At 39.1% G+C, this 19,385-nt stretch overlaps 2 protein-coding genes across 2 annotated transcripts; one reads left to right on the top strand and one right to left on the bottom strand.

Annotated features, from left to right (window-relative positions):
- Positions 1-372: 372 nt before the first annotated feature.
- LOC116610622 (DC-STAMP domain-containing protein 2-like) lies at positions 373-6,924 on the bottom strand. The gene is made up of 2 exons (XM_032371341.2): positions 6,823-6,924; positions 373-4,767 (listed from the first exon to the last, which is right to left on the bottom strand). Exon 2 carries the CDS (start codon positions 4,755-4,757, stop codon positions 1,590-1,592), a length of 3,168 nt encoding a protein of 1,055 aa, XP_032227232.1. The 5' UTR covers positions 4,758-4,767; positions 6,823-6,924; the 3' UTR covers positions 373-1,589.
- On the top strand, positions 6,923-17,776 carry LOC5503063 (mediator of RNA polymerase II transcription subunit 17). Its single transcript, XM_001624108.3, has 14 exons — positions 6,923-7,075; positions 7,485-7,661; positions 7,961-8,096; positions 8,676-8,871; positions 9,314-9,505; positions 10,630-10,730; positions 10,966-11,037; positions 11,257-11,343; positions 12,505-12,719; positions 13,380-13,436; positions 13,821-13,958; positions 15,691-15,805; positions 17,248-17,396; positions 17,516-17,776. The coding sequence occupies exons 1-14, from the start codon at positions 6,942-6,944 to the stop codon at positions 17,721-17,723; spliced, it is 1,977 nt and encodes a 658-aa protein (XP_001624158.3). The 5' UTR covers positions 6,923-6,941; the 3' UTR covers positions 17,724-17,776.
- Positions 17,777-19,385: the final 1,609 nt, after the last annotated feature.

The following is a 19,385-nucleotide window of genomic DNA, read 5'->3' as shown; positions in this document are numbered from 1 at the left end:
GAAAAATTAATAGTTATCGCATATAGGATCCCCAACGTTACCTTTCAGCCAAACATTTTGCACACGTGGATAACTGTCATTTTCTTTTCTTTTCACGCGCTTTTAATTTTGCGCGCAACGCGCACAAGCCGGCTTTTCCAAGCGAAATGAGATGGCGCCTTAGGAAGTTTAGATTAAGGAGTTGACGCGCGTGTAAAAATCACCTGTAAAAGAATAAAGAGTAGACAGGAGAGTAGAGCTCCTTTCGTTTCTATTTCCTCCTCCTTCACACTGATTTTCACACGTGCGGTTAACATTTTACTTCGCCCCTTTTCCCTTTCCGTCTCCCCTTACTTCCTAAGGGAGAATAAATGGAGAAATCTGACACTTGCATAGCAATCACAACGACATGTTTAATTTATTTAGTTCTTTTTCTTTAACTTCTATACTTACAATCTATTATAATTTCTATAGGCAAACATTTCTTTCGATATTTCACTCCATTATTAAATACTTAAAGCATTTTTACTGTTGTGCCTAAATAACTAATTTAACTGCAATATCAATGTTTTTGACCCATTATACCTTCAACTCAAATCTTCATTTCAATTTCGGCAAACACCAACATAATGAGGGCGAAAGTATGGTACTAGACTCATTGCGCCTAACTAGAAAAACATTTGTTTTTCTCTGTCTTAAACGTATCAGAACAAATCCAGACTCAGTAGCGGATCAAGGGGGAGGGTTTAGGCGGTTTAAACCCTCTTTGGGCTGCCAGGAAGCCATACGTAACAAAAAAATACCCCTTCCCCTTTTCACTGTGCCAACCCCGCCCTTTAGCGAAAAGCTAGATCCGCCCCTGAGGCTTCTCTAGACCTCACTGAATTATGTGCTGTGAAAAATGTACAAGATTATCCTGGCCATTAGTATGGGGAAATGAACATTAAATAAACCAAAGATTTTTACAGCCCCACCAGATATGTTAAAAAAAAAAACAAGATTCTACCTGATAACTTAAACCGTTTACCTTGGGTTTTAGATGATAAACGATAAAGCAAATAAATATTCCAGTTTAAATTTCAGCAAGACAGTGGAACTCCGATAGCTAGATCTCGCAAAACTGGATCTTGCTTAGTCTTACCAGGGAGTTTTAAGTTTACTTAAATTTATTTCTACACGGATAACTCCCTGCTAACTCTGGGGGGAATGCTAAGACTAAAGTATCTTGATCTAACAGGAGAAATAAGTTAAAGATGCGGAAATAGGGTCCTAGTGTAACTGAAATTGTCATTTGCTATTTCTCTACTATCCGGATGAGAAGCCAATTTATACAATCCTTACTCACATATCGTGACTCTTACCATATTTATGCCTTTGTAACTCTGACGCTTGTACTTTGTACACCAGTTAACGCTGCTTAAGCTTTACACTTAAATCTTATTTACAGGTCCCCTTGTGTTACCCCTTTGGGGTGTATCTTTGGTCTTACCAGACTATCAATGGCTTTATGTGTATGCTCCAGAGCCCATGTACGGGCACCATGCAGCATTTGTCACCTTATCGCTCTTATATATCGCTGCTCTTTTCTCGCAGTCTTACAAATCTGGTGCTTATACCTCTTGCACTCGTTTCTTCTTTCCATTCCCGCTGTTACAACTTGAGGACCTCGACACAGGGTTACTATTACGCATGCACCCCAAGCATTTATTCTCCAAGTCCCAGAAACATGTACGGCAGTAAATCGCTTCACAGCTCTCCGTCTCACAGTAGATATACTTGCGATTCAAGCCTCTGCCGCATACCATGCACTCACGGAGATTCACCCCTATGCCTGTCAACACAGTCTCTACCGGGCCGAAATTCCAGGCAAGGACTCTTACACTGTCGAGAGAATCCATGGCATGGTTTTCCTCGGATCGCAGATTGATTTTATCAATGACTTCTTTTAGGAAGGCTTTGCGCTCTTCCAGAATCTTGTAGTATAAGTAGGCAATCCGTTTGCGCTCACGCCTCCTGTACAACTTGGAAGCGATGTAGTGCCTCAGGCGAAGGACATAGGGCTGAATAGTGATCATGAGGAGCAGCAAGCCAAGCAAAGTTGATATCACGACCAAGTACACATAAGACAACGGGTGTACCTCGCGGATGCATACCGGGACCACTGGGCCAGCCTCTGTGGTGGTGTTTGTTTTATTTAAACTTTCATCCTTGAGTTGTTGACTTTGTTTTTTGGACGTGATAGTAAAATAAACATAATAATCAACGAGGATAATTATCAAAGCGAAGAACAAATAGAGAAAGTAAGCCGCGAATGATTTCGCCATGTGCTCTTTCTCTGTGATCGTAAATTGCCAAGATGTTGGTTGGATAAAACGTTGGAGCTCGCCCTTCTTTAGTGGGATTAACCCATCACCGGCGCCACTGGCTTTACGCGTGTCTTCAATAGTCTTGAAATGACTCGTCAAGTATTGATTATCGAAGTTATTGATGGCCATGTAGAGTTTGTGGTATCGATAGGCTTCGTACAGCACCAGTAGTACAAGGAGTGGTAATAACATTCCGGCTACTGATACGAAACCGCTGCACTTCTCCGTTCCATTACCAGCTGTCACGAGTGGTTTGCCACCAATCAGTGCTTGAACCCGCGAGTCATTCAAAACACCTCTTATCTCTACGAGAGTCTGTTTACATTGAAGAATATCGAACTTCTCGCACGTGTCTGCGATGAGGGACTCTGATATAGGGCTGCATAGTTTCTCACTCAATAGCTCTTCGCATTTTTGTCTAACATCTCCTTCTTTTCCAGTAGGGAGAAATTTCGACGTGCAGTAATTGTAGATGTTATTCGCCGAACGTGCGCACTCGATCTTTGCACCATTCATTAAATTTTCACACACGGTATAATTTCCAGACGTGTTTGTTGCAGTGTAGTCCATACGAGACAGGGCCTGGCTGACAAGTAGCTCCAAATCTAGGGCCATGGATCTGTAGTGCTGAAGCGCCGGATGGACGTGCTTATTGCTAGTGTCATTTGAGCTAATGTTATGATCTGTTGAACTGAGCACGCAACCATCGCCCGTGGCAATTATTTCTATATTTGCCACGAAATTACACAGTGGGCCAGCAATGATGAAAAACGTGATAATAATCCACAGGGCAACCTTCCCACGCGATGCAAACAAGCTCGGAAACACAAGCAAAGCCACACACAATGTTCTCTTGCGATCCAAAAACCCGAACACGATTGAACAGACGAACCCCACGATAAATCCCGCCACGAGAGCTGTCAATACGTGCAACTTAGCGAGTAAATAAACCATAAAGAAAATAAAAATACCAATTACAAGGCCGAGGGTTATGCCTCCAATAATACGCATCCTAGGATAGCGCCCCGACGAGACGAGGTTTTGTTTCGTTCTCTTCACTTTCTTGACCGCTTCCTTCAGACTTTCGCATGATTTGGCGCTCTTCGATTTCTCGGGGCCGATATTTCCGATGCTCTCATATGAAGCCATGCGGTTATACGAGCGCCTATTCGCTTCCTCTTTCTCCTTATCTTTAGTCTTCTCCAGTGGTTGCTTCTCCTGGGTCTTATCGCGACTGGCTGGGGTTTCTGTCGGGTCGAAATCGTATTTGCCTTGCTTAGCTTCCGGTGATGACGGCGGTTCTTGGTAATTACTAGGAGCCGCGTAAATATGAGGCTCGTCACACTCAGAGCACCCCCCGGTTTTCTCGGGTTTATCTGGGGCCGATAACGGCACTTGGTAGCTATGGTAAGGAGCCCCGGATTCTTCCTCTGACAGAGGGTTTTCCTTGATGTTTATTTTCTTAGCTGTCTTCGCACCATCAGTTTTATCATTCTTGTTTTCATCGGCCGGTTTGGACTCGTCTACTTCAGTATAATTGGCATATAGCGTATCATCATCTTCGTCATCTTTAGCCAAGGCTGCTTTCCCTATCGGCCGTTTGCTCTCTGCTTTCTTTCCAGGTTGACTAATATTCGATCTGTTTTTCAACTCGATTCCACTAGCACTGTTTTTCTCCGGTTTATCTTTCATATCTTGCGCTTTCGTGGTCTTCGGGTCCTGGTCCAAGAAAGCCGATTTCAATTTAGACACGCTAGGTCTTTTAGCTACAAGCCCAGGAGAATAAATCTTAGACGCTTGGAAGCGGCTTGGTTCGTAAATCAACGATTTATTCGCAGCTTCTGTCGGCTTTCTTGTCTCGTAGATTTTCCCAAAAGTCGGTTTCTTTGCCTCGCTCGGTTTCCCTTTCCCGGCCGGATCGTCGTTCAAATAATAATCTTCCGAGTCCTCGACGACTCCAGAATCAGCCGAAGTTTCTTTCCTTTCGGCGTTATCATTGGGGCTTCTCGGCTTCTTCGATGACAGAGCGAAAGGTCTCGGGTTTGCGGGCCTCCGACTTTCCGAATCCGAGTCTTTATTCGCTTCAGGGCTCGTTGATTTCTGCCAGCTCTTTAGTGGTTTCGCACTGGCTGGCTCCTTTGTTACGGAATCTTTTGCTTTAGGGCCCGTATCTACCGCGGATGAATCTTTATTGCTATCAATGTCTGATAGTTTCGCGGTACAACTCGATGGAAAGCGGCCAGATCTACCCGTATTCAAATTCTTCCCAGTCAGCCATCCATCGTCTAGCTTGCGCACGTCGAATATGATGTCACCGCGCTCAACGGATATCGGGTTATTTTTTCCACCGTCTTTTTTATCGTTGTCAGTGGGAACATAGTCCTGCGTGACCTTGAGGTAAATACTTTCCATTTGATCGACCCTGGGGAGGGAATAATCAATGAGACAAGAGTTATTCGAGCGTTTCAAGCTATGAATATGTCGCTTATGTGTGCGTCATCCTGCATGATGGTACTAGTAAACACATGTGGTCTCTTGTGGTCAATAATGACACAGTATGGACTGATACGTCACGTGTCTGCGCGAGACAACCTACCTAATTGTACAACATATGCTCTGTTTGAATAATTTCAAGACGAGTGTTGTCCAAAGTGAAATTGTTGTTTAAATATAAACCCTGAAAAGGTGTCACCCCTAGAATAAACCAATCATTTCCAAAACGTGTCACATATAATCAAATAATTTTCAGAATATACACCAGAAAAAAAATAATAAATAAAAACCTGCTCTTTTAACCCTAACTTACGAGCATCAAAGTAGGTTGATTTTTTAAGGTTTCAGATTTGTTTCAAATTGGTTATTATCCCAACATTTTACAGACAAAACTTGACACTCAAATTTGCATCCATGACTCATCTGTCCATACAAGATCAAGGAAATTACAGTTTCTAAAACTGTACATCAATCAAAAAAGATAGGTGGGAATGCCTTCTAAAGTGGATGCTGTTGATCTTTAATCCTCGGAATAAATTTCCATGAAACAACTTTTTTTATGTAAACATTTCTATAAAGTTTTATAAGAATAATGTAAGTGTTGTCAATGTTCAAATGAAGTTCAATTTATCTGTGTTGCTAAAAAAAGAAAACGTTATCTAAGACAAAAAATGAAGGGAATAGTTTTTATTTCCTTGGGTAGGAAAAGGTATACTTAAAACATAAAAAATGTCAGCTAAAATCTTAAACCACAATAACAAAAGCTTGTATACACATTCTAACAGCATCAGAGTTCATATCAGCAATTTTCGAATAATTCAATATGCTTAACTGTGATCAATTGAGGTTTGTGTGTAAGATCGATATGGGAGGCTGTATAGGGTATGCACATCCGTTCTAGACAACAATTTAGTTACAATACCATAACTACAGCTAAAGAAAAATAGAAACACAAGCCCTGAAATAATACTAGTTAATCAGACGATGGCACGGTTTGTTTTTATACATGTATTTATTTTTTTAGGGGAAAATGCTAATCATATAGCTATTTCAAAACAAGCAACCCTAATATTTGTTAAAAAGTTCCCGTGATATCCTTGTGGTTTCTTCCATGTTTAAATCCATTTAATGGAACCTCCAAGCATCCTGTACAAGTTAAAAACTTACATATGGATTTCCTAAAATTCCCAAAAATATGATAAAACGTTTCAACAATGTCCGGTTCCTTTTAAAAGGCGCACGACGTACAATCACTAAAAAAATAATTTTGCATTGAAGTCTTTAAAATTAAAAGCTCCCGGACAAAAAATATCAGGTTTAATACTTATTATAGATATATAGAGACACTTTATTTGCTTACAGGTTGTAGATTATGTATTTAAATTAAACGAAAGCAAGTACGCGCGTCCCTCAAAAATAACATATGCCAAATATCGATTATGTGCGTGGCGAAATGCGCGCCATGAATTACAGTACATAGACATTTTTTTCTCCAATGAATCCAAAGCAAGATTTAAAAATAAGACTAAAAAGCATTGAGATCGGTTTGGAATGCTAGTAGATGCTACAATTGTTGATGAAGATTGCTTTATATATATATGGAAATCAGAAAGTAGTATGTATGAACATCTGTCGGAACGGATGAACGCGTCTCACTTCGGTAATGCGAAAACACGAAAACCACCAACAAGCCACGAACATAGAACATCAAAATACACCGGCAAATACGCGTTTTTCCCAACCAACTGATCTGTGTGACCATGAGTTGCAATAGTTCTATTAATCTTTGGGATGCGAACAGGTTGTTTGAATGAAAATACGGCTTTGAAATGAATGGTGATCGCTTTACAAAAACCCGCCAAATCGTTCACGTAAGAAAACCGACAAAAATGCTTTCTCAGACCATCCCCCTTATGAAATAACATAGCTAAACTCTATGGAATCTTCTCTACAGAAATGTATTTTCTAAAGTATGGTTCCTTACCTATTTTGAGGGAAGATTTTTGTGAAAAACGGATTTCCCTACTCCCGCCCAGGCACAACAGCTGAGAGTCGGTTGACGCCAAGCCAGCGAGAACTTGTACAGCGGCCGAATGCCTGAGCATGCGCAATGATATTTATTCGAGCAAAATGCCCGTGAACATGGCGGCCGGATTGTCTGTGAACATCGCTATTGAACAGCTTTTAGAGAGCGAAGTGGAGGAAATTGCGAGAGATGGGCAAGAAAAATATGTACCGTAAGTAAATCCAAAGTATTTTGCTTATTTTCTTCGATTTTGACCAATAATTGAGGTCGCAAGTGTATTTGTTTATTTAAAACTATTGATACTAATTGATAAAAAGAAAACTACTATCTGCAAAAAGTCAATCAATGTTATGTGACCATACATTTGATACGAATTTGTAATCTTTTTGTCCTTTTAAGTATAAGGGATACCACGTTTTATTTGGAGTTTATCTGAAATCTGATAATATTTTTTGTTTTGAAAATAAAAGTAAAGAATACAATAAGATTAAAGCATTTGCTACATTAGGTAAAAAGTAGAGACTGAATGCGAAGATTAGATTATCTTTTGACTGCACCTTGTTATTCGTAAATATTATTAATTGATATAGGAACTGACTTGTTATTATTTCTTCTATCAGTCAGTTATCTATGTCAGAGCAGCTTTCAAAGCTTGCACACAAGATAGATTTCCTCTCAGAAGCTAAGAGCAAGGCAGATGATAATGCTGATGACAATGATGATGAAAGTGATAACAAGACGTTAGTCACCTTCCAGCCCTCCCTTTGGCCATGGGACTCTGTTCGAACCAAACTAAGGTGGACCTCTATTTTCTAGGATCTCTTTAAATGTCATATCTTATTACAAAATAAATACAAAAAGCCAAAATAGTCGTGTTGATGAACCAGAAGAATGAATACAATACACCAAAAACTGGAATTTGACTCTGCAAAGTTGAATTCCCATTTTTGGTGTATTTTATTAATCTATTTTCCTTTGTCTTTTTTTCCCCTAAAAAAATGAGTGATATGACCCCTTATTCCGGCAACAAAGCAGCCAATAATGACATCATTTGAAAGTGATAGTAATTAATAAAAGTTTCTTTCTATTGATTCAGGAATGCCCTGACTGAGGTTTGCGTTCTCTCTGACCTGTTGAATGTGGTGAAAGAGAAGAAGTATGTTGTGCTGGACCCTGTCTCACAGTCACAAGCAATCTCAAAACCAACACTACAGCTACTAGCAAAGAAGAAGGTACTGAATTATAAAATAAGCGAAAAAATATTTTAACTGCCCTATGCCTATTAGTCTTTGATATAAAGCAGGCGAGTACACAGGGGGGGGGGGGGGCGGCAGGGTGCCTGCCCACCCCTCCCTTTGTTGGCCAAAAAGTGGGTCATTTCTTATCAAGGAATCTCCAAATTCTATGCTTTTTCCATATGATTCCTATGACTGCGCACCCCCCTTGGCCAATCCTGGGAATGCACATATCAAGAATGGAATTTCTGTTGTTTCTGCTATTATTTAGAGATAATTTTTTGGGGGTATGGCTTCTTAGTATCTTTAAAACACAGGTGTTTTTAGGGAGAATTCACAAAGATAAGAAGAGGTAGAGTGCTTTACAACAGCACATGCTGGTAGTGTCATTCCTCATGTAGAAGACACCTTTAAAACATTGAAAACATTGGCTACAAATTCTAAACAATTTTTACTTCATTATATTACTAAAAAGTACCTATTCCTATTTATAGTCTTGCCATATACCAGAAATTAAATTACAATCCTGAGGGTGTCTGCGAAAGCTAGGGTTAACTATACTTATTCTCAATGCAGAATTTGCGTGATGCGGCAACCATCTTGTTGCAAGGCTCAAAACGCATGGAGAGTGCTGTCCAGGAAAGAATGTCACAACAATCCAGACCTGACCAGGAAAGGAGTGATTTCCACTCAGAATTGATTAACCTGCGACAGAGATGGAGACTGAAGCGTACTGGAAACAGCCTGATGGGTGACCTCACGTACAGATCAGGTGCGTACACAGCGGATCCAAATGACTTAAACCACCTTAGGAAGATTTAGTATGAAGAGTGGCTGGTTATAAGCAGAAAAACCTTTATGCAAGTTGAGCACAAGAACTTTGTTTGACAGTCTCCCCTAGGTCCTCATATCAGACTTACTTCTTTGCTGAACTAATATCCTATTGATTCAGAATTGAACAGTTCAGTCAATCTTATATATGATATCAGAATATAGTTTTTGATCAGCTTTTTGTGACAGATTAAAAAAAAATACTTGCTTGAGGAAAGGGCAGGCATGATGTACATAATGTACTATCAAATACTTTTTTTGCACTCTATTTTCGTGTCACTTAAAATTCATGAATTTCACTATTTTCAAAAACTAATAAAAGGTGACATGAAAATAAAGTGACATAAAAATTGTGAAAATTGAGCAATTTTGATGTGTTTTAGCTGGCTCCCAGTTCTGGAATCCTGGGCTGTTTGAAGTCACCAAGCCAACAGGTGTTGACAACACCCATGGCAACACCCCTGCACCTAGTGTCTCTGGTGCCCTAGAGGTGAAAGTCAGTAGTGATTTAGAAGGAGTGGCCGAAGTCAATGTCCAGATTGTAGAGTCCGGGACAGACGTACACATGTACTCAGGTATAACAATAATATTGAGACAGACGTACACAAGTACTCAGGTATAACAATAATATTGAGACAGACGTACACATGTACTCAGGTATAAGCAATATTATTGAGACAGACGTACACATGTACTCAGGTATAACAATATTATTGAGACAGACGTACACATGTACTCAGGTATTACAATATTATTGAGACAGACGAACATAACATGTACTCAGGTATAAGCAATTTTATTGAGACAGACGTACACAAGTACTCAGGTATAAGCAATATTATTGAGACAGACGCATACATGTACTCAGGTAAAACAATATTATTGAGACAGACGTACACATGTACTCAGGTATAAGCAATTTTATTGAGACAGACGTACACATGTACTCAGGTATAACAATATTATTGAGACAGACGCATACATGTACTCAGGTATAACAATATTATTGAGACAGACGTACACAAGTACTCAGGTATAACAATAATATTGAGACAGACGTACACATGTACTCAGGTATAACAATATTATTGAGACAGACGTACACATGTACTCAGGTATAACAATATTATTGAGACATACGAACACATGTACTCAGGTATAACAATAATATTGAGACAGACGTATACAAGTACTCAGGTATAACAATAATATTGAGACAGACGTACACATGTACTCAGGTATAACAATATTATTGAGACAGACGAACACATGTACTCAGGTATAACAATAGTATTGAGACAGACGTACACATGTACTCAGGTATAACAATAATATTGAGACAGACGTACACATGTACTCAGGTATAACAATATTATTGAGAGAGACGAACACATGTACTCACGTATAATAATAATATTGAGACAGACATACCATGTACTCAGGTATAAGCAATAATATTGAGACAGACGTACACATGTACTCAGGTATAACAATATTATTGAGACAGACGTACACAAGTACTCAGGTATAACAATATTATTGAGACAGACGTACACAAGTACTTGGGTATAACAATATTATTGAGACAGACGCACACATGTACTCAGGTATAAGCAATTTTATTGAGACAGACGTACACAAGTACTCAGGTATAACAATATTTTTGAGAGAGACAAACACATTCTTTATTTTTTTCAAGGGAAAAGTAAGGTCCTTGCAAAAATGAACAGTAGACAACCCTGGCAAGGCAAATTAGAAGCGGCTCAGAGAAACCTGTTCTGCAAAGAGTTATTCACCCAGGTGAGTTCCATTGCATGTGCAAAACAGATTACAAAAATTAAAATCTACAGCAAGATTCATATTTTAGCCAGCCATGTTCAGGGGCGTAGCTGGGGGTTCAGGGGTGGGTGGGGGGGTTGTGTTGGAAGGGGGAGGGGTAGGTACCTATTTGCCAATAGGATATTGAGGATTTTATTTAGAGCAGTAAAATAGTTGGTCCCAAGTGTAATGTTGCTCTTCGATGCCTTATTTTCAGTTATCCCAAGAGGCATATAGCAGTCGAGGAACTACAACAAACTTAGTCATGGGGAATGAGATCAAAACAGAGGTGAGTCTTCTTTTACAGGACATCAATGTCATTGTTATGACTTTTTATGAACCTGGTGTAAGATATATTGATATATCATAAAATTAATTTTTTATTTACCATAATGATTTGTATAAGCACCCTCCTTTAAATGAAAGTCCCTTCCCAAATTAGTGTCCTCCCTCAACCTCAAGCGCCCCTCTCCTAATGAATCGTTACGGTACATTTTGATGTTTTCAGGTATTTCCAGGCTTGGAGCTATGCATAACTTATTCTCACAACAAAACCACTTCAACTGATGAGGATCCAACACCTAAAGATGAGACGGTAAATATACACACAAATACACTATAGTATTCAAGTTAATTTTCAAGCTATATATCTATTGTTTGCTTAGTTTGTGTATAATCAGCAATTGTGCCTGAGAATTCTTTCAACCTTTTGCTAAAACAAGGGTTGAACCCCGGCTTATCTTGGCAGTTTTAAACATGACTACAATAAAGTTTGTATTTTTCTGTATTGCATTGTCATTTATAGTGCTAATGTGACTAGAATTCAAAGTTTTGAAAGAATTAGCTAAGCAACACGAGAATAACAGTATGATTGATACAGACTTCATAGCTACAGTAGGAGGATTCCGTAGTGGTCTGTACATCCTCTAGGACCAAGGGCCTTGCAGAGATCGGCCAAACAGGGAGTGTGCAAGAAAGAAAGAGGAGTGAAAGACACCCTGGGCAACTGCTCTGTAAAACCCATTTCTAAAAGTGTCTCTAATCCAATTAGTCGCCTGACTAGAGCTGGAGACTTTTTCCAATTAGCGCCTGTAAAAACAGTTTAGAAATTTACATATCAAGAGGGAAAAGAAAAGCTATAAGCTAAACATAACAAACAATATTAGGAAAATTCTATTCTAGATAATTCAAGGGTTGAGTCAAGTTTAAGGGATTTTAATTGGACTGTTTATTTAATTAACCTTTGATTTTCAAAATAATTCTGATCAAGAAATCCGATCTAGAAATTCTGATCAAGAAATCCAATCTAAAAAATCCCGATTGAGAAATCTCCTCTTTCTTTCTTGCACGCTCCCTGTGTGCCTGATCTCCATGATAAGGATGTGGTCTGATATACACTCAAGTATTTCTTTGACTCTCTGGTTGGCTAGTGACAGTTATTTCAGTTGGATAGTATGTTTGTCACACCCTCATTGGTTTTAATTAGACTACTATATAAAGCTGTTAAGGTGGCTACGCTAACATGTGTTGCACTGCAAAAGGATGATGGGGGAAATGCATTGAGAAACAAAGATACTGTAGGTGCTTCAGAAAGCGGGTGATATTTGTAAAACTAAACATTATGTTGATTTTAAAACTTACATTGTGTAATCACAAAGAGGTGCAAATATAATAATATACAAAAGACATTGGAAATTATTTAACAGCATAATGTAAGGGTTGATCATACATTTTGACATTTTGTTGTTTGTCATAGATGTCTCAAGACCCGCATGAACAACCAGAAGCACTGAATCTCCACCCACTGGAGTACATCCTACATTCACTACTCAGGAGACGACACAAACAGAACCAGACAATGGCCCCACCCAACCCTGTCACAGCGCATCTCATCCCTGGAACCAGCAAGAAACTGCGATTAGCTGGACCAGGGGCTTTGAGATCATCAGAGGTTGCATCCTCATATGAAAAGTAAGATTTATGAATATATGTCTTATCTAAAAAAAATGATGAAAAAAAACTCGAACCGCTTTTAAAAAAGTAGCCACTCTCAGAACTGAGCTAAGTACAGTATAGGTTTTGAGATATAAGGTCCACTCAAAAGTGTTTAGTCTTCATTAACACTCTCCTTGAGGCTCATATGAAAAGTAAGATTTATGAATATATGTCTTATCTAAAAAAAATGATGAAAAAAAACTCGAACCGCTTTTAAAAAAGTAGCCACTCTCAGAACTGAGCTAAGTACAGTATAGGTTTTGAGATATAAGGTCCACTCAAAAGTGTTTAGTCTTCATTAACACTCTCCTTGAGGCTAGAGACTAACACTTTCTATGAGGCTATCAAGAACAAAGCCTCTAGCAGAAATCATAGCGAGTGCCAATATTTTGGAATGATGACTCAAACATGTGAGATCTCCAGAAATTGTGACAAAGGACTTTCTTCATAGACGATATTGACGCTCTAAATGTTTGTAAGAGACGTATTCACTTCGCGAAAAGAAAAAGAATACTTCTTGAAATGTATCTTGAACAATTATGGTTGATCATGAGGTTAAAAAATCAAAGGCAAGGTACAGTTGGTCTTAATCCCGCATTCTTTGCAAGTAACGTTTCTTTTTTTTTTTTTTCACAGTGAGCCTATCCTAAATACTATTATCTCTGTTGCAAAACACCAGATCCTGAAAACCAAGTGAGTATGAACATGGACAAACAATGTTCCTTCGAAACTATTGTGTTTTGTCTGTAAACCTTTTCCATGCTGAAGTTACTTAGTTCAGATTGACATAAGAAAATTTAAGTTCTACAGTAAGCTTAATGTCAATGAATATTTCTTTTTGCACTTAAGCATAAGTCAAGTGGAACCTTGTTAACTTGAACCTAAAAGAGAGGTGAAAAAAAATAGAGATAAGCAAGGTTTGATTTATCCAAGTAGAAATTAAAGAAAACTAGCTTCTAGGGAAGCTAAAGTGAGAGAGAAGGATTTTGAGATGCCAGAGTTCCACTGCAATAGGTTTGAGACCATTTTCTCAAATTTCTGATTGACCCTAACATAAATTCCATGGCCTGTTTCCAGGGTGATGGAGATGATTGGCAAACTGTCATCAGAAGTGACAGATCCCTGTCTTCAGTGTAACTGGGCTAGTGTTTCATCAGAGATAGCAGCCTCTGCCGTCATCCACATCCACGCACCAGAACTGCAAGACAGCGGCAGGTGAGCCTTCGTGAAAAGCTGCATTGCTCATAGCATCCCCCAATTATCACATTGCACTATACCTCCCTTCAAAATAGCTAGAAATACTGAGCCAATAATAGTCACATATTGCACTATACCTCCCTTCAAAAGAGCTAGAAATACTGAGCCAATAATAGTCACATATTGCACTATACCTCCCTTCAAAAGAGCTAGAAATACTGAGCCAACAATAATCACATATTGCACTATACCTCCCTTCAAAAGAGCTAGAAATACTGAGCCAATAATAGTCACATATTGCACTATACCTCCCTTCAAAAGAGCTAGAAATACTGAGCCAACAATAATCACATATTGCACTATACCTCCCTTCAAAAGAGCTAGAAATACTGAGCCAACAATAATCACATATTGCACTATACCTCCCTTCAAAAGAGCTAGAAATACTGAGCCAATAATAGTCACATATTGCACTATACCTCCCTTCAAAAGAGCTAGAAATACTGAGCCAATAATAGTCACATATTGCACTATACCTCCCTTCAAAAGAGCTAGAAATACTGAGCCAATAATAGTCACATATTGCACTATACCTCCCTTCAAAAGAGCTAGAAATACTGAGCCAATAATAGTCACATATTGCACTATACCTCCCTTCCAAAGAGCTAGAAATACTGAGCCAATAATAGTCACATATTGCACTATACCTCCCTTCAAAAGAGCTAGAAATACTGAGCCAACAATAATCACATATGGCACTATACCTCCCTTCCAAAGAGCTAGAAATACTGAGCCAACAATAATCACATATTGCACTATACCTCCCTTCAAAAGAGCTAGAAATACTGAGCCAATAATAGTCACATATTGCACTATAACTCCCTTCAAAAGAGCTAGAAATACTGAGCCAACAATAATCACATATTGCACTATACCTCCCTTCAAAAGAGCTAGAAATACTGAGCCAATAATAGTCACATATTGCACTATACCTCCCTTCAAAAGAGCTAGAAATACTGAGCCAATAATAGTCACATATTGCACTATAACTCCCTTCAAAAGAGCTAGAAATACTGAGCCAACAATAATCACATATTGCACTATACCTCCCTTCCAAAGAGCTAGAAGTACTGAGCCAATAATAGTCACATATTGCAATATATCCCCCTTCCAAAGAGCTACAAACAATGAGCCAACAATAATCACATATTGCACTATACCTCCCTTCAAAAGAGCTAGAAATACTGAGCCAACAATAATCACATATTGCACTATACCTCCCTTCAAAAGAGCTAGAAATACTGAGCCAATAATAGTCACATATTGCACTATACCTCCCTTCAAAAGAGCTAGAAATACTGAGCCAACAATAATCACATATTGCACTATACCTCCCTTCCAAAGAGCTAGAAATACTGAGCCAATAATAGTCACATATTGCACTATACCTCCCTTCAAAAGAGCTAGAAATACTGAGCCAACAATAATCACATATTGCACTATATCCATGTTTTAGTTCCATCATCAACTGTGGTTAACACCCCCACATTATTCACCAATATCCCCCACCCTACCTCCCCCCCCTAGAACTGCACACACTGGATTCATTTTTATAAGTTTGTAGTAATATTCTTTGATTGAGTATAAGAGGTGATCAATTTCAATATTTTTTGTAGATTTTTTAGACTATGTCAGGTGATATAAGAATTATGAGAAGAGGTGTCAAAAACCATCTCATTCCCTTCTCCAGGGTGTCTGTCCGACTTCAGATTGGCATCCAGGAGGTGCAGGCTACCTGTGATGATGGCCGCTCTGTCACATGCTCAAGTCATGTGCAAGATCTGAAGGATTTCCTGCTGAGTCAGGTAACAAAACGATTGTAACAGAGCTTGAAGCCGCTTGCATCTCCTACCCGCTTATTTTTGAGTGCGAATTATCCATCATATGTCTGGTCCTTCTGTCTTCGTCTTCTCCTACGTTGTTTTCTAGAGTCTTTATACCGGTCTATATACCAGAGAATATTTACCAGAGTGTGTTTACCAGTCTATTTACCAGAGTCTGTTTACCAGTCTATTTACCAGTATAAATAGGGAGAACATTGTATAGTATTGGATTGGATTGAATTGAATTGTTCGTATTCGCTTGATAGTCACTTGATTGTGTAAAACGTTGATCGTTGAGAGTTGTATTGATTGTACGTAGCATGAAGTGCTAGTAAACGCAAACACAAAAAAGTATCGAAGGAAATTGATTGCACGGGGAAACGAATTTACATGACACCAGAGTCTGTTTACCAAGAGTCTGTTTACCAAAGCATGTTTACCAGAGTCTGTTTACCAAAGCATGTTTACCAGAGTCTGTTTACCAAAGCATGTTTACCAGAGTCTGTTTACCAAAGCATGTTTACCAGAGTCTGTTTACCAGAGCATGTTTACCAGAGTGTGTTTACCAAAGCATGTTCACCAGAGTCTGTTTACCAAAGCATGTTTACCAGAGTGTGTTTACCAAAGCATGTTTACCAGAGTGTGTTTACCAAAGCATGTTTACCAGAGTCTGTTTACCAATGCATGTTTACCAGAGTCTGTTTACCAAAGCATGTTTACCAGAGTCTGTTTACCAAAGCATGTTTACCAGAGTCTGTTTACCAGAGCATGTTTACCAGAGTGTGTTTACCAGAGCATGTTCACCAGAGTCTGTTTACCAAAGCATGTTTACCAGAGTGTGTTTACCAAAGCATGTTTACCAGAGTCTGTTTACCAAAGCATGTTTACCAGAGTCTGTTTACCAAAGCATGTTTACCAGAGTCTGTTTACCAAAGCATGTTTACCAGAGTCTGTTTACCAAAGCATGTTTACCAGAGTGTGTTTACCAAAGCATGTTTACCAGAGTCTGTTTACCAAAGCATGTTTACCAGAGTCTGTTTACCAAAGCATGTTTACCAGAGTCTGTTTACCAAAGCATGTTTACCAGAGTCTGTTTACCAAAGCATGTTTACCAGAGTCTGTTTACCAGAGTGTGTTTACCAAAGCATGTTCACCAGAGTCTGTTTACCAAAGCATGTTTACCAGAGTGTGTTTACAAAAGCATGTTTACCAGAGTCTGTTTACCAAAGCATGTTTACCAGAGTCTGTTTACCAAAGCATGTTTGCCAGAGTCTGTTTACCAAAACATGTTTACCAGAGTCTGTTTACCAAAGCATGTTTACCAGAGTGTGTTTACCAAAGCATGTTTACCAGAGTGTGTTTACCAAAGCATGTTTACCAGAGTGTGTTTACCAAAGCATGTTTACCAGAGTGTGTGTTTGTAGGTTGCCCAGCACCGAGTGCTCGTCGCACACACCATGGCCGTCAGCTTAGGCTGGCACGTGATACACCACAGCAATCACGTGGCCACCGGACCTGTTGAGTACCAGGGACACGCGGCAGGACTGGTGGTGACGTCACCTGATAGTGACAGGTGAGAACCAGACCCTTCTCGGTCAAAAAAAAATGAAACGAGAACTATAGTATTTCGTAGAGTTTTCTGTTGTTGCGAATTCCAGCATAATTATCTAAGCTCATCTTTTCTTGTTTCAGGTCCATTGCTGTTCGAGCTGGGCCGTCCAGCGGTATCAGCGTGGCAGTTAGGCGCCCCAGGGGCTCGTTACCAGACTTCCTATCTGATCCCAAGTGGAGCCTGGTTGGCTCGGAATTTGTTTCCGTTGACTTGCAAAGCATGCCGGGAAGAACATTTGTACAAAAGATGTATTTGTTGCTTGGAGTTGAAATGTCGCTCAAGAACTGAGCTCCAAAAATCCTGAGATTGTAAATAAATAAAAATATACATATATATTAGAATATTGCAGTAAGTTTTAATTAGTAGCTGGGACAAGTGGTATCGTTATTGTTATTTTCACTAAGCTGAAAAGTTTCTTTCAGCTTTTTTTATTTTCAAAGAATTATAAGAACAATTATAGTCTGGTTTTCAGCGCAAATGTTCCCGTCCTCTAAAACTTTGAGTTTGGAGTTTAATGTGGTGGTGTCAAGAAAAACGAGTGAAAAAATGTATCAGACAGTGCAATTTAAGTTTTTTTCTATTTTGAGTTCTGTCGTCGTCATTGCTTAAAGTCCCTAAGGGAGTGTTCATTAAATACACCGAGGGGGAGGGGGGGAGTTTTTTTTGTACTCGAGCCATCTTAAAATTTCAGAGCCCCCCTAACAAAAAGCTTTAAATCTAGAAAATGAATACTGCAAGCTGCCCTCCTTGTCCTAGTTAATGATCTAGTCAAGTTTATCATTATTTTAGAGTCTCTGACATCTCTTCACAACTTTCGGTTTCGACATTCATAATTCCATATGTACTTTTTGCATGTAAAATCGTGTAAAATGCTGAAGGGTTGGGTTGCAAGGATTTTTTTCTTCTATCTGTTGCTTGCAGCAATTTTATTCAACACCCCCCTTAAAAGTTACATGGTCCACCCCGCAGGATGCCTGCGAAGGAGTATACATTTGTATATATTTGTTTTTGCTAAGAATATTTTTTGTATAAAAAGGGATAACGTCCAACGTATAAAACATTGTATGTATATCGTTTTGTGGATTTGCGGGCTCTACCACTTTTTAGAAGTTTATTTCCATTTCTTCCTGTTCACTGATAATAAACTGTATCGGTAAATCCAACTGTTTTATACTGAAAGCTGGAAGTATCTATATTATGGTTTATAAAGGCAGAATTACTAAACATTGGTCATTTAATATTCAATCTGTATTTTGTGCTACAAACTAGGTCATTATCAGCAAAATATTGAAGCTGAAAAGTATGGCTCCTAAAAAAATCAGAGCCCCCCCCCCCCCCTTTAGAGGGCCTTTTTTTCGAAACCTCCCTTCTTTTGGTGGTTAAAAATTTTCGGAGCTCCCCTTCCTCAATATCTCCCGTTAACTATGAATCGGGCCTTAGCTATCCAAGAAACATTTCTTTGACGCTGCTTTAAGATTTGGCGCGCGCTACAATGATTTTGGAGGTGGCTAAACTAGGCGACATTTCGCAGCATGTTACATGTCTCCTTGTTTAGCATGGAGCCGCATTGTCACCAGTTTACTTCCGGTCGATTACGAAACAATCTCTTTTATTAATTGATTTTTAACGAAATTGGACCGTCAAAGCAGTCAAAGTCCGAGACTCGCGCCCAAATTGTCAACAGATCCGTGATATAATAATCATTAAATTCCGTAATCCGTGAGCATTTCGGGGCCGAATCCGCCGATCCGCGAACCTATTCACCCCCCCCCCCCCCCTATATTGGTTTTGTCCGTCCCCTCCGTAACCGTTTCTTCTAAAAAAAAAAAAAACAGAAACGCAACTCGGATAAACAAATAAGACTGAACAATCATTTTTTTATACCACAAAGAACTTTTGTGTTTGCTTAGCTTAATTTAATTTAAACTACTAGCCACGATAACCGACTGA

This window comes from Nematostella vectensis, chromosome 7, assembly GCF_932526225.1.
Source record: "Nematostella vectensis chromosome 7, jaNemVect1.1, whole genome shotgun sequence".
Taxonomy (NCBI): Eukaryota; Metazoa; Cnidaria; class Anthozoa; order Actiniaria; family Edwardsiidae; genus Nematostella; species Nematostella vectensis.
Note: the sequence above shows the minus strand (reverse complement) of the source record. Positions and strands in the feature narration are given on the sequence as shown.

Bases quoted from the DNA above. Each gene is read 5' to 3' on its own strand.
- LOC116610622 (XM_032371341.2), bottom strand. From the start codon at position 4,757: ATGGAAAGTATTTACCTCAAGGTCACGCAGGACTATGTTCCCACTGAC.
- LOC5503063 (XM_001624108.3), top strand. From the start codon at position 6,942: ATGCGCAATGATATTTATTCGAGCAAAATGCCCGTGAACATGGCGGCC. The intron at 7,076-7,484 runs GTAAGTAAATCC...TTCTTCTATCAG, and splicing joins GGGCAAGAAAAATATGTACC to TCAGTTATCTATGTCAGAGC. The intron at 11,344-12,504 runs GTAAATATACAC...TGTTTGTCATAG, and splicing joins CAACACCTAAAGATGAGACG to ATGTCTCAAGACCCGCATGA.